Raw genomic sequence first — 15,955 nt, forward strand, 5'->3', positions numbered from 1 at the left:
CCTGCAACTACTTGATTTTAATTCAAGCATGGCCTTTTTCATAAATTTTTTTTTGCAAAGTTGGAAAAAGAAGGGTAAAAAAGGAAAGAAGTGAGTATGAAGGTTCTCCCCCCAGAAAATATGTTAACTAGGATTTTTATGAATAGGCTATTATGAAGTAAAGACTGTTTCCTTAACATGTCTCCTTATGATGGGGACTGGTCTTAAATTTATACTGTAGCAATAAGTTACATTTATAAAATCAGGACACAATCAGCTTTCTATTAATATGTGAGTAAAACTGAAACACTTAAACAATATATACATCAAAATAGGATAGGCTCATTGGTACTTTCAAATAAAAGGTCCTTCTAGGTGAGTGAATAGGCCTAAATTAATAATTTCATGTGTTTGATCTTAAACAATTTTAATAATAACCATATTGATGCATAGCTTAGATTATTAGCTATTCTTTGATATAGGTCTATATAATTCTTCTCAATTCATATTTGTTAACAAGATTTAAGGCTTTGAGTTTTACATAGGCTAATTCTGCTCAATTACATACCGGTTTTGTACCATAAGACCATCTAAACTTAATTTTTTTTTTCACAGTGAGGACAGGTAGGCCAATCTTCCGAGAATTTAGAGTATTGTAATAAGGAAGAATGATGGACACCCTGGGTGCTTGAAACCTCATTTTCTGCTTTAATTAGACAGCTTATGCTTATCTGCTCTTCATCACCTTAATAGCTTCAAATTTGTTGATGAATACCAATTGGTTTAACTTGTTATCTTACATTTGACTGTTTTGACTTGGAATCAAACAGTATGGGTATCAGATAAGATTGGGTACTTCGGCGATTTAATAACATGGCAAGATAGGAGATTAAGGGCTTTGCAGGGTTGCCACCCTGAACTGGAAGAATTTACTAAATCGGAGAGGAAAAATTTACTAGATCGTATCTGTTTTTACTAAATGCTCGAAAAATTTTTTTGCGCGTGCGCCCACGCGCACCATCACGCATCGATTTTTACTATAGGCGAATGATCAATACGGTTTTCACAATTTGTTTTCCTTTTTTCTTCTTTTTTTCTCTTTTCCTCTTTTCTTTCGCTTTCATAGTATGTTTGAAAATTCCAGAAACCTACAAGTTCAAAAATCCTTTTTCTTCTTACTTTTAATTTCTCAGCAGGCTCCTTTTTCCTCAATAAAAATTTTCAAGCTGAGGAGATTCACCTAATCACCTTGGGTGGTCGACTTTTGTTATGATACCAATAGTTTCCCAATCATCACAAATCCAAGTGTCATTATAGCTTCATTTTTAGTTGGTAAGATTTGATACACAGAAAGCTGATTTTGTCGACCTTTAGACGCCGGAAGTGAAGTGTCTGTATATGAAAATAGGTGACTGCTTGTCTGTCTCTGAGACAGACAAGCAAAATTGTAAATTGTAAAACAGACAAGCAAAATTGTAAACTGTCATATGTTTACTATAATTTTTTTTCCCTGAATTCATGGAAAATAAAAAAAAGTTTTGTTTACTATAAATCATGACTTTTTACTAGTTGTTAATAGATTTCGGGAAATTTACTAGATCCTCTAAATTTACTAGATTTTTTTTTTTACTAGATCTAGTAGAATCCTACTGACGGTGGCAACCTTGAGGGCTAGGCACACGTAGGTGATTTCGGGAACCGATTTCGGCAAGGGTGTATTCCACGTCGAGTGATTATAATTAATGATGCTAAGCTAAGAAGCGCGGCTTAGTGAGGTTTTCGGTGATTAATCATCATTAATTACGATTAATTTACGACAACTATTAAATACGATTAATTTTCTTGCCTAAAGCTCTAAAGCCCTTGTACAGTCCTTGTCTAGAACGTAATTAATGATGATTAATCACCGAAAAACGTCACTAAGCCCCACCTCTTAGCATAATTAATTGGAATCATTCGACGTGGAATACACCCTTGCTGAAATCGGTTCCCGAAACGAAACAAAACGTGCATTTTCGATCTCTGGTAGTGTCTCAGTTCTCTAGTCTTATTTGATGTTTTCGTTGGCCGGCGAATCGAGAACAGAAGTGCCGTTCTTTTACTCATCTTTGTGCTAAGATCTTAAATCTATTGACAAAAACGCTTTAGGGGTAATTTAGGATATAGGACCATAATGAAATAGGTTAAGATAACTAAGTGATAAACACACCAGTCGAATTCAAGCTGAATTCAATGCTGTATTCAATTCAATGCTGTATCCAAATATAACAATCATTTCCTGCAGAAAATCCTTTCAAAAATTTCAGAATTCAATGCTGTATTCAAATATAACAATCATTTCCTGCAGAAATTCCTTTCGAAAATTTAGAAAGTTCACCATTGTTAGAATTCCCTACATCTCTTAGATTCTATAATTCAAGCTTTTTTGGGGGAGATCCAGGGATTCTAAGGTAGGCTTCAGGTTGTTGATGGGACAGCCTGAACTCAGAATCCCAAGTGAGCTGAAAACTAAATCAAAACTGGGTTTTTCAAGTTCAGGATTCTGGAAGTTCCAAAATTTAACTAGTTGTCATGGGTATTGGTTAAAAGGGCAGAGCCAAGCAGACATTTTTAGGAATAATTTGGGCTCAGAATACCGAGAGAGCTGAAAACTAAACCAAAACTGGGTTTAGTTCCCAAGGGATTTCTTTGGGAAATTGATAGTTATATTTGGATATAAATTGAATTCTGTATGGAATGGTATGTTTATTTCTTTACTATCTCATTATAGTCCTATATTCCAAATTTATCCATTTTAGGTCCCCCTCTCCCTGGAAGAGCCTTGGATGAAAGAAAACTTGAAAAAAAAATTATATCTCCAGATTCATTTACAAAGGACTATAATTGTTCTTCCGAAAGAGAAATTTGCATTCTTGATAGTCTTGATACTGTACCTAAATGCCAATATTAGTGGTGTTTTTGCATACCCATATACTTTGTCCTTTGTGTATTGCAGCTGCGTATATGGTATACTAATCCCTGAGCTGTTGGGCTTTGGCCTATGAATCCCTAAGCTAAACAGCTTGTAAGCTAGTCAAGCAGTTTAAAGGCCAGCAGGAACAGCTTTGGCTAACCTTTGGATTTAGTCTTTCCACCTATTGTATGTTGTAGTAAGACCCAAGGCGAAAGTGGTAAAGATGCAGACTAGCTACCCATGTACCGTAGGGTACAGAGGTACTGTCCAATAAAAGCGGGATATACAGTGAGAAGTGATTTGCTTATATTATGCTTCTACTGGACAGTATATATGCATCTTTGCAGATCAACTGGCTCAATAACACAGAGTAAAAATTAAGTTTTTTTTTTACCATGAGTAGCTAGTCTGTATCTTTGCAGGCCAAAGTAAAAAGTTTGTGAAAATACCCAATAAGGAAACCTGGCACCCACAGGGGTGCTTAAAGATTTGCAAAACTAACCTATTGAACTGTTAGTTTAGATACTTCCTTACCACAGGATCACCAAAGTGCGACTTGGATTTTTCACGGTAAGCTACCTACAGGCTACAGCAGCTGGATTTTATAATCTGAATTTTTTCCAAATTTGATAATTTAAATTTTTTTTTAAATCCAATTAAACAACATATTTTTGAAAAAAGATAAGTCTCACCTTTCTTTACTAGTGTTTGATACTCTAATCATTTCACCTCACAATGCCAGACTATTACTGCTCCTGTGACACCTCTGTCATCGCCCCTCTCGCCCAAAACACTTTTCAGACATTTCTTGTTTAAAGTTTTACTTTAAGTCATTCATTCGGGTTTTCGCAAGCAATTCACGCTACAGTACCACACTATAACTGCTCTCTAGCACCCCTACGAAACCCCTCTGTCATCGCCCCATCTCCCCCAAAACACTTTTCAGATGTTTATTGTTAAAACTTTAACTTCAACTCATTCATTCGGGTTTTCGTAAGCAATCCACCCACAGTACCACACTATAACTACTCTCTAGCACCCCTATGAAACCCCTCTGTCATCAACCCATCTCCCAATAAACACTTTTCAGACATTTCTGTTAAAAATTTTATTTCAACTCATTCATTGGGGTTTTGTAAGCAATTTGCACCACAGTACCACACTATAACTACTTTCTAGCACCCCTAAGACAACCGGCATCATCATTGTAAGTGCCTTCTAACGTTTGAAACACGCAGACACACAAAAACAAACACACACAAGAACACACACACATACAAACACACACGCACACACACACAAAAACACATATACACAAATACACCCACATACACAAAAACACACACACAAAAACACATACACACACAAACACACACAGACACAAAACGTACACGCACACAAAAACGAAAAAACAAACACACAAAACAACATACACACACACAAAAACACACACGCCCAATAACAAACACACACAAACATACACACACACACAAACACACACATACACACAAGAACACATACACAAAAACACATACACACAAACACACACAAACACAAAAACACACACACAAACAAACACACGCACACACAAAGGCACACACGCAAAAAAATACACACGCACAAACACACAGACACACGCAAAACTCACATAAAAAAACACAAAAACACACAAAAAAAAAAAAACACAAAAAAAATAAAAACACACACACACAAAAAACACACACAAAAACACACACACACACACAAAAACATACACACAAAAAAACACACACTCACACACAAACTTACAAAAACGCACACACACACAAAAAAACACACACATAAACAAAACACACACACAAACACACACACCAAAAAAAACACACACACACACCCAAAAAGACACCCAAAAAACACACACACACACAACACCACGCCACTTTTTTTTAACACTAACAAATTTTCTCTTCAAAGTAACAACTTTTTCCCCTAGTACTAGCAAACTTTTACTTAACACTATCAAATTTCTCTTAGAAGTAACAAGTTTTTTTCTTAGTAGTTACAATTTTTTCTAATAGCACCAAGTTTTCCGTCAATGATAACAAACGTCCCAAAGAAGTTACAATTTTTGTCAATGATAACAATTTTCTTCGTTAGAAGTTTTCTGTCAAAAATAACATTAGAAGTAACATTTTTTTCGTTTATGATAAAACGTTTACTGTCAGAAGTAGTAAGTTTTTCTTAACACTAACAAATTTTCTCTTGGGAGTAACAAACTTTTTCCTTAATACTAACAAACTTTTACTTAAAACACTCAAATTTCTCTTGGAAGTAACAGGCTTTTTCTTAGCAGTAACAAATTTCTTCTAAGGTCTGTGTTTTTGTGTGCTTGAAATCTTGCCAGGGCGGGAATCTTGCCAGCTGTTGGTCATGATTAATGGGCATAACTTATAATCCTTTCCCTGAAGACTGTGGGGGGATTGTACTGCTAAAAGGTACAATTTTCAGAACTTTCAACTGCGTTGAACAAAATAGCTACCTCAAAATTTTGATTGGATTTGTTTGGGGAAATGGCGGGCGTGGAAGGGGTGTCAGCTGCCTTCCAATCACTTTCGATTATTAAAAAGAGCACTAGCCATTTCTATTTCCCTTCGAATGAGCCCTTTTTGAAGTTTCTACGACAACGCTTTCTATAAAAACCTTATACGCCCCCAGGGCATAAATTACAACCCTTGCCCTGAGGGCTGTGGGGGAGGGGTGTCATCCTCATAGACCTAATTTCCAGAAATTTCAACTACGTTGAACAAAATGGTTATCTCAAAATTTTGATTGGATGTGTTTGGGGAAAGGGTGGGCGTGAGAGGGGGGTTAGTTGCCCTCCAATCACCCTTGACTATTAAAAAGTGCTCTAGTCCTTGGAATTTCCAATCGAATGAGCCTTTTTCGAAGTTTCTACGACAATGCTGTGTTTAAAAACCATATATGTCCCAAGGGCACAACTTACAACCCTTGCCCTAAGGACTGTGGGGGACTGTCCTCCTCAAAAACATAATTTCTATCTGGAAATCAACTACGCTGAATAAAATTGCTATCTCAAAGTTTTGATTGGATGTGTTTGGGGAAATGGTGGGCGTGTAAGGGGTGTTAGATGCCTTCCAATCACTTTTGACTATTAACAAGGGCACAAGCCACTCTAATTTCCATTCGAATTAGCCCTTTTCGAAGTTTTTACGACAACTCCTTCGATACGAAGTGCCCTAGTATAAAACCAAAAAGTAAATAATAAATAATACATTGTGCCAATATCGTTCTTTACTTAGGCAGAGCTATTGCGCTGCCTATGATACCAGATAAATGCATTAGAGTGATTAGTGATATGTACGAGAATAACACTTCTGCAATTAAAGTAGGAAATGAGGTTAGTAGCTGGTTTCATTGTATATGAGAAGTTAGGCACGGTAGTTTTCTATCCCTCTTTATATGGATCATTTTGATGGACTCTGTCTTAAGGAGCACAGGAAAGGCAATGGGAGAACAAAGAACTAAATGAGAAGGAAAAACTTTTCTAGACTTAGGTGTGGGGCACGATTGGAATTTTTTTTGCACGGCCCCCTCTATATATTAAATTTTCTATTTGTATCACAATATTTCTTCCTGGAGATCTATTGGGTTATAACCGATCTAATAATTCAAAAGATTTGACAGGTGTTCTTTAACATCTCCATTGGGGTCTAAAAATACACTTGACCATATGAATATGGTTCAAGTCACCTTCAGGGGTCTGTGATGGGTCTGCCGCTAAATTGGTTTTATGATAAATTTGTCTAGCTATTTTGAAGCTGAAAACATTACAGCTATTTTTGTTCGATCATCGCTTAAGTTGAGTGAAGCTAAAGCAAAACATGAGTTCCAGTTTTGTATTTGTTTGTGGAACTCTTTAGAGATCAAGGGATGTCCTATAACAGGGCCAAACAAATTTATTTGAAAATCGTTCATGCAGGAATGCAATTCAACGAAGCAGGCAGCAGCCCCCAAATAAATCATTGTTTGCTGGCTACTTTTCCTGTGGAATAATGGAGGACTCCACAGTGAATACATACAGAGTACAAGGGTCCCAATGACTTGTAAATAACCCTTGCGTCGTTTACGGCATCTTTGTAGGTTTATACTGTGTTTTATGCCACAATTCGTTGGCATCGAAGATTGTGATGGTACTGTTCTTCTAACATAATATATTTTTCGATACTTGTGTACATAATTGTACACACTCGAGAAGTGAAGTTAGGTTAATCCTAATGAAATGTACCAGATATAATGAAAATTAATACATGAGAAACAAATTTGGGCTGTATTTATGCACATTAGGAGGGGGGATAAAATATAGTGGGTCTGCATGCAAAATGTGTTCGCTACAATTATTCTGCATATTGTGAAGTAAGAATTGTTTTCTAACTTCATGCTGTCCAAATACTTTACCCCTACCCCACCCCCTAATTTACAAATATATAGCCCAAACCTTGTAAGTCGAATGTATTCTGTTACCCGTCACTTGTTTTCCACTGAGCATAAGCTAATTGTCTCTTAATAAAGACAGATAAAACCGATTTGTTCTCGAGTATGTACCATTCTGTACACAAGTACCTTTTTTCTTCTACACTTTAATTTTTGACTCGCTCTGATTCTCGCTGTCCTTTAACAGCACAGTTCTTTGTTCTTCACTGCCATTTTTGATACTCTTGATACTTGCTTCAGCGTGTCTGCTAACCCTACAATTCTTTGTTCTTCACTTTTATTTTTGGCAAGTTCTGATTCCTGCTGTTGCTTGCAATTCTCGCTGCTGATTATTTTCTTACCGCATACTTTTTTGTTCTCGCGGTCGTATATCTTTTAAGACACATTTTTCTGTTCTTCATTTTCATTTTGATTCGTTCTAATCCTCATTGTCGCATGTCTTATAACCGAATATTGGTTTTGTTCTTCACTTTTGTTTTTGAGTCATTGATTCTCGATGTCAATTTTATTTTAACTTCATATTTCTACATTATTAAATTTTGTTTTCGACTTGTTATAATTTTCGGTCTCACCAATACTTAAACCAAATATCTATTTGATCTTTAGTTTCCTTTATCGTCGCTTCAGACATTTTTTCAGCACCTTTGACCTTTGCGGCTTCGATTGGTCTTGTCAATTTTGATGGCCTATGTTGTTCATTATCACCAATTGTACATTTACGTTTCTCAGGTCGTTCTCTTGATCTTATCTAATTTGATGGTCCAGTTTTTTTTTTGGGCTTATGGTTTTGCCCTCTTCTGTTATTTTTTGTGATCATTTTGAGCTATTAATTTACGTTTTTGTTCCCTATATATTATGAAACTTCTGAAAACGCCTTTTGATATTTACATCACCAAATATGGGCATATGAATGTACAAATGTATGTCCAAATTTTTGTTCTGCAAATGCTTCTAAAACGGTTTTAAAATCTATTTTCATTGTATCTTCACTTTTAAACAACTTAATTGCTAAACTATTTAGTCTATCCTGATTATTGTTGATATCAGATAGTGTTTTTTATTGGTTTTAGCCTGGAAAATGATCTCACTCCAGAAGCAAGACTTACTGGAATTGAAGAACATTTCACAATTTCGAAATTCAATTGTTCATTTAATGGCGGAGTGGGGCTCTTTCAAACACGGGGCTCAATTAAGCCCAATCACTCCAATCACCCTTTTTCCGGCCCTGGCTAGATGTTTTCATGAAAAATTGCCTGTGAATTGTTCTGTATACCCCGCTGACAGGCCGTATCTCAATCTGTAGGCTGTACGAAAAATGCGGTTCTATTCCGCTTTCTAGGGCTATAATGAGAGAAAGATTAAGATGACGTGGACACGTTCTTCGGATGAAGGAGGACAGATTGCCAAAGACTGTCCTTTTTGGCCAACTTTTAAGAGCTAGATAGAAAGCAGGTCATCCACGGTTGGGCTGGAAGGATGTCATAAAGAAGGATTTAAGGGAAAAGGGAAGTTCCTGTAAGGGTGTAAAGAGGGAGACTTTGAATAGACTGGGATGGAGGAGGAGTGTGTGTAGCTGTGTTAGTCTCAGGCAGCTTGGTGTTGCGGTGAGTTGCTAATAGTAGTAGTAGTATATATTTATCTTGTCTTAGGTCACTGTGTTTCCTCACTTTAAATAGAGATACTGGGGATAATTTTATACATCTATTTTATTATAATTTGATACAAAGAGAATCAACTTGCATCTCCTCCCATTTTAAACCAAGATCAACTGACCGCATTAACACAAATCAGGTCAGTAGACAGGCAGCATTAATCGCTAAAAAAAGAATTCTAACCAACACAAGTTTTTTAATAGTCATTTGTTTCGGAAATTTTTTTAGTTATTTTTCTCTCTCAATATATGCTTTTTTTCATATTCGACTATTTTTTCCCTTTCCTCATTTTTTAAGAAATGAGGCCTTGCTCGGTGGAGGTCCTTGCCAAAATATCTGCTTTGTCTTTTGTGTCTATCTTTCCCAGTGACTGAAAATCCCCCTCGTTTTGGTTTCTTGAATATTTTGTTTTTATACTATTCCTATGTAATTTTTGGCTTTTAGATAAACGTCATATAAGGCCTGTATGGTCGTAGGATGTATTCAAAGTAGTTATTGTGAGATAGTATTACTGTGAAATTTCCTTTATTTTTTTGCAATATTTCAGGGACTTTAAAAGATTGCTATAAACGTTAAAAAAATCTATAAACTTTTCAAATTTTAAATCAAATTGCCAAAATACTGACAGGGAGAAAAATAAAATCCCTGAACCGAAACTTAAATTTAGTATTATTAACAACATCCATTGATATCGTTCTTAATTCCTTCACACTGTAGTTTTTTAGTTAGTGCTCATCGATGAATTGCACTTGGAAGGACACGTGTTTTTTAACTTTGGGTTATTATGGGCTGTGGTCACCTCATACTAGATTTCAGCAACTGCTGCAACCATGATCATAGGCAGCGCAATCGAGCTGCCTAAGTAAAGAACGACGTTGGAACAATTTTTTTTTTTTTTTGGTTCTAGACCAGGGCACTTCATATCGAAAGAATTGTCGTGGAAACTTTAAAAAGGGCTCATTCGATTGGAAATTGGCGTAGGTTGTGCCCTTTTTAATAGTGGAAAGTGATTGGAAGGTAAATAGCACCCCTTCCACGCCCACCATTTCTCCAAATACATCTAATTAAAGTTTTTAGATTGCCATTTTGTTCAGTGTAATTGATTTTCCGACAGAAATTATATTTTTGAGGAGGACACTCTCCCAAAATCTTCAAGGCAAGGGTTGTAAGTTCTGCCCTGGGGGTATATAAGGTTTTTTATAGAAATATTTGTCGAAGAAACTTCAAAAAGAGCTCATTCGATTGGAAATTCAAAGGGCTAGTCCCCTTTTTAATAGTCGAAAGTGATTGGAGGGCAACTAACCCCCCTCTAACGCCCACTTTTCCCCCAAACAAATCCAATCAGAATTTTGAGATACCCATTTTGTTCAACCTAGTTGAAAGTTATGGAAATTAGGTCTTTGAGGATGACACCCAACCCCAAAAAGCCCTCAGAGCAAGGGTTGTAAGTTATGCCCTGGGAGCATATAATGTTATTATAGAAAGCGTTGTCGTAGAAACTTAAAAATGGGCTCATTCGATGGTAAATTGAAATGGCTAGTGCCCTTTTTAATAGTCGAAAGTGATTGGAAGGCAACCAACACCACTTCCACGCCCACTATTTATCCAAACACATCCAATCAAAATTTTCAGATAGCCATTTTGTTCAAAGTAGTTTAAAGATCCGGAAATGATATATTTGAGGATGATACTCCCAAACAGCCCTCAGGGCAAGGGTTGATAGTTATGCTTTGAGGGCATATAAGGTTCTTATAGAACGCTTTGTCGTAGAAACTTGAAAAACGGCTCATTCGATTGAAAATTCAAAGGGCTAGTGCCCCTTTTAATAGTCGAAAGGGATTGGAGGGCAACTAACCCCCCTCTCATGCACACCTTTCCCCAAACACATCCAATAATATGTTTTAGACAGCCATTATGTTCAACGTAGTTAAAAATTTTGAAAATTAGGCCTTTGAGGATGATAACCCCCTCATAGCCCTCAGGGCAAGGGTTGTAAGTTATGCCCTGGGGGCATATAAGGCTTTTATAGATAATGATGTTGTAAAAAATTCACAATAAGCTCCTTTGATTGGAAGTTGAAAGGGCTAGTGCCCTATTTAATAGTAGAAAGCGATTGAAGGGCATCTAACCACCCTCTCACGCCCACTATTCTCCCAAACATATGCAATCAAAATTTTGAAAAATCGATTTTGTTCAATGTAGTTGAAAGTTTTTGAAATTAGGTCTTTTAGAATGATAACCCCCCCCCCCCACCCCACAGCCCTCAGGGTAAGGGTTTTAAGTTATGCCCTGCGGGCATATAAGGTTTTATAGAAAGCGTTGTCGTAGAAACTTCAAAAAGGGCTAATTCGATTGGAAATTGAAAACGCAAGTGCCCTATATAATAGTCGAAAGTGATTTGAGGCCAACTAACGCCCCTCTCACACCCAACATTTCCCCAAACACATCCAATCAAAATTTTGAGATAGACATTTTGTTCAACGTAGTTGAAAGTTTTGGAAATTAGGTATTTGCCAGCGTTGTCGCAGAAACTTCAAGAACGGCTTATTCAATTGTGAATTGAGATGGCTAGTTCCTTTACTAATAGTCAAAAGTGATCGGACGGCGAATGCACCCTCCATACCCATCATTTCCCCAAACACTTACGATCAATATTTTGATATTGCAATTTTGTTGAACGTAGTTGAAGGGTCCAGAAATTGTGTTTTTCAGTCTGACAACACCCCACAACCCTCAGGGCTAAGGTTATAAGTTATACCCTGGGGGCATATAATTTCATACAGAAAGTGTTGTCGTAAAAACTTCAAAAGGGGCTCTTTCGATTGGAAATTGAGAGGGCTATTAAACTTTTAATAGTCAAAAGTAAGTAGGGGAGCCTCTCTAATTTCAGGGCGAACAACAGGGCGACCAAGATCATACGCCTTTTTCTAGGCCAATCACAGAGCCAGAAATACTAGACGACATGATGTCACAGCCACAAGTCCATTGAATCTGACCGGGTGTTACATCAGACCAGATTTCTGGGAATTGATTAGCACTGGATTTGCGATATAGCCCCATGAGGAATTAGCAAGCGCAACTAATATAAGAAGAATTGTCGTTACAATACTACCCGGATGAAGTGACATCACTTGACCTCCAATGAATTTATCTAGAACAATAGGATGTTATTGAAATCAAGCTATGCAATATCTGTTTTTGTTATGATTTCACCTTCGAACATTGTATAAGTGGACTTTAAGTGTTACATATAAGGCGAAAGGAAATTTATTTAGTAGCCATATTGAAACTAGAAACGAAAAAGGTAAGGCATCTCAGGGAATGCTAACTCCATTAATACACACATATTATTTTTTATTTTAGAGGGATGCTTTGAGAATAATTATTTTAAATTTCTGAAACTCATTATTTAAATGAGATGGAGGCTTAAAATATTAATTGCTTATCAACTATAAGACATAAATCTCAGGGAATGCTAACTCCATTAAGAGATAAATATTATTTTTTATTTTGGAGGGATGACTCGAGAATAATTATTTTAAATTTCTGAAACTGATTACTGAAAAGACATGAAGGCTTGAAAAAATAATTGCTTATCAACTAAGGGATACATCTCTGGGAATGGTAACTCCATTAAGAGATACACATTATTTTATTATTTTGGAGGGATGCCTTGAGAATAATTATTTGAAATTTCTGAAACTGATTATTTAGAAGAGATGAAGGCTTAAAATATTAATTGCTAATCAAATATGAGATATAAATCTCAGGGTATACTAACTCCATTAAGAGATACATATTATTTTTTATTTTGGAGGGATGCCTCGAGAATTATATTTTAAATTTCTGAAACTGATTATTTAAAAGAAGTGGAGGCTTAAAATATTAATTGCTTATAAACTATGAAATCTAAATTTCAGGGAATGCTAACTCCATTAAGAGATACATATTATTTTTTATTTTGGAGGGATGCCTTGAGCAAAATAATTTTAAATTTTTTAAACTGATTATTGAAAAGAGATAAAGGCTTTAAAATATTAATTGCTTATCAACTATGAGGTATAAATCTCAGGGAATGCTAACTCCATTAAGAGATACATGTTATTTTGATTTTGGAGAGATGTCTTGAGAATATTTTTTTTAAATATCTGAAACTGATTATTTAAAACAGATGAAGGCTTAAAATATTAATAGCTTATCAACTATGAGATATAAATCTCAAGGAATGGTAACTCTATTATGAGATTCATAATATTTTTATTTTGACGGGGGGCCTTGAGAATAATTATTTTAAATTTCTGAAACTGATTATTTAAAAGAGATGAAGGGTTAAAATGTTAATTGCTTATCAACTATGAGATATGAATCTCAGGTAATGCTAACTCCATTAAGAGATACCTTTTTTTTTGAGGGATGCGTTGAGAATAATTATTCTAAATTTCTGAAACTGATTATTTAAAAGAGATGAAGGGTTAAAATGTTAATTGCTTATCAACTAAGGGATAAATCTCACAGAATGCTAACTCCATTAAGAGATATATATTATTTTTCATTTTCGAGGTATGTATTGAGAATAATTATTTTAAATTTCTGAAACTGATTATTTAAAAAAGATGAAGCCTTAAAATATTAATTGCTTATCAACTAAGAGATATAAATCTCAGGGAATGGTAACTCCATTAAGAGATACATATTATTTATTATTTTGGTGGGATGCCTTGAGAAAAATTATTTTAAATTTCTAAAACTGATTATTTAAAAGAGATGAAGGCTTAAAATATTAATTGCTTATCAACTATGAGATATAACTCTCAGGGAATGCTATCTCTATTAAGAGATACATATTATTTTTTTATTTTGGAGGGATGCCTCGAAAATAATATTTTAAATTTCTGAAACTGATTATTTAAAAGAGGTGGAGGCTTAAAATATTAATTGCTTATAAACTATGAAATCTAAATCTCAGGGAATGCTAACTCCATTAAGAGATACATATTATTTTTTATTTTGGAGGGATGCCTTGAGCACAATTATTTTAAATTTTTGAAACTGATTATTGAAAAGAGATAAAGGCTTAAAATATTAATTGCTTATAAGCTAAGGGATAAATCTCAGAGAATGCTTACTCTATTAAGAGATACATATTATTTTTTTCTATTTTGGAGGGATGCCTTGAGGATAATTATTTTAAATTTCTTAAACTGATTATTTAAAATAGATGAAGGCTTAAAATATTAATTGCTTATCAACTAAGGGATCAATCTCAGGGAATCCTAACTCCATTAAGAGATACATATTATTTTACTTTGGAGTTATGTATTGAGAATAATTAGTTTAAATTTCTGGAACTGATTATTTAAAAGTGATGAGGGCTTAAAATATTAATTGCTTATCAACTATGAGATATAAATGTCAGGGAGTGGTAACTCTATTAAGAGATACATAGTATTTTATTTTGGCGGGGGGCCTTGAGAATAATTATTTCAAATTTCTGAAACTGATTATTTAAAAGAGATGAAGGCTTATAATACTAATTGCTTATCAACTATGAGACATAAATCTCAGGTAGTGCTAACTCCATTAAGAGATACATATTTTTTTTTTGAGGGATGCCTTTTGAATAATTATTCTAAATTTCTGAAACTGATTATTTAAAAGAGATGAAGGTTTAAAATGTTAATTGCTTATCAACTAAGGGATAAATCTCAGAGAATGCTAACTCCATTAAGAGATATATATTATTTTTGATTTTGGAGGTATGTATTGAGAATAATTATTTTAAGTTTCTGAAACTGATTATTTAAAAGCCTTAAGGCATCCCTTGGAGGGATGCCTTGAGAATAATTATTTTAAATTTCTGATACTGATTATTTAAAAGAGATGGAGGCTTAAAATGGCAATCCATATCCCCAAATTGACTCAAAGAGAAATCAAACACAGAATTGTACTCGATGCTTGCACATAGGCTCTTTGCAGCTGTCCCAGTGGTAATCTATTACTTGTTGTCAACACTATCTAGTTTATTTTATGCATTAAATCACTAATTTTCAGACATTGTTTGGGATAAACACCTGCATCATTTTTTTAAAAGTGAAAATGAATTATTCTAAGAAAGTGTGCTGTATTTGTTAGAGTGTCAGAATTTAATTTAAGCCCTTTTTTCAGCTATAATAATGTTTGGTGTGATTAACACAGAATATATTGGTCTAAAATATTCATCAACTGGCATTATTTTCGAAACAGCTTTCTTAATGCTAGACGAACAACGGCGTGAAGTTCATAGTTATAAATTGAACGTCAAGTACAATATATTTAAGTACAATAAAAAAAGATGGAGTCCAACATTGAATTTTATGAATCAAACCAGCTTTTACGGTCAAACCATAAGACGACGTAATGAAAATGGTTATGAAATAAAACATGTACAAGAGGAAATTCAGGAAATATGCAGTTTTTTCGGTGTGCAAGCTGTTTATGTTAAGGGAAACTTGCCAACTGATAAACTCTTACTAGAAAAATGTGATAAAGACATAGTATTATTCAACTTAGAAGACATCAAATGTGAGAAATACCTGCATTCTGTACATGATCTGGAAGATGAAGTTAGATATTTCGCTCAATGGGTACCTGAAAAGATAGCTAATATGGAAAAATGCATCAGATATCCAAAGAGCTAAACTCATACTCCTCCTCCTATCAAATGGATTACGCTTTTTTAAATATGTATATTTTCCAAATATTTTTTGTTTGTTGAATATATTTTTAAGCAATAAACATGTTTTAGCTTACTTTTCATTTTCATCTACGACTTATACATCATGTTTAGCTCTAGGATACTCATATATTGTTCAGAGGTCTTTATAACCAAGTCCAATGAAAC

The 15,955-nt window shown here is 34.8% G+C and overlaps 1 protein-coding gene across 4 annotated transcripts in view; it reads right to left on the reverse strand.

The window, feature by feature from the left end:
- Positions 1-15,666, reverse strand: part of Vkor (Vitamin-K epoxide reductase) — a 39,476-nt gene extending 23,810 nt beyond the window's left edge. Inside the window, exon 1 of one of the 4 annotated variants that reach the window (XM_089098227.1) lies at positions 15,648-15,666. In XM_089098227.1, the coding sequence (XP_088954353.1) occupies positions 15,648-15,662 (15 nt within the window). In that variant the 5' untranslated portion in view covers positions 15,663-15,666. Of the gene's footprint in view, positions 1-547; positions 700-724; positions 894-15,647 lie in introns of those variants that run through there. The other 3 variants (XM_089098226.1, XM_089098228.1, XM_089098225.1) reach the window with 3 other exon arrangements.
- Between the last annotated feature and the right edge of the window lie 289 nt (positions 15,667-15,955).

The sequence above is a fragment of the Artemia sp. Qi Xiang Cuo genome, chromosome 12 (assembly GCF_049724085.1).
Source record: "Artemia sp. Qi Xiang Cuo chromosome 12, ASM4972408v1, whole genome shotgun sequence".
NCBI classification, from domain to species: domain Eukaryota; kingdom Metazoa; phylum Arthropoda; class Branchiopoda; order Anostraca; family Artemiidae; genus Artemia; species Artemia sp. Qi Xiang Cuo.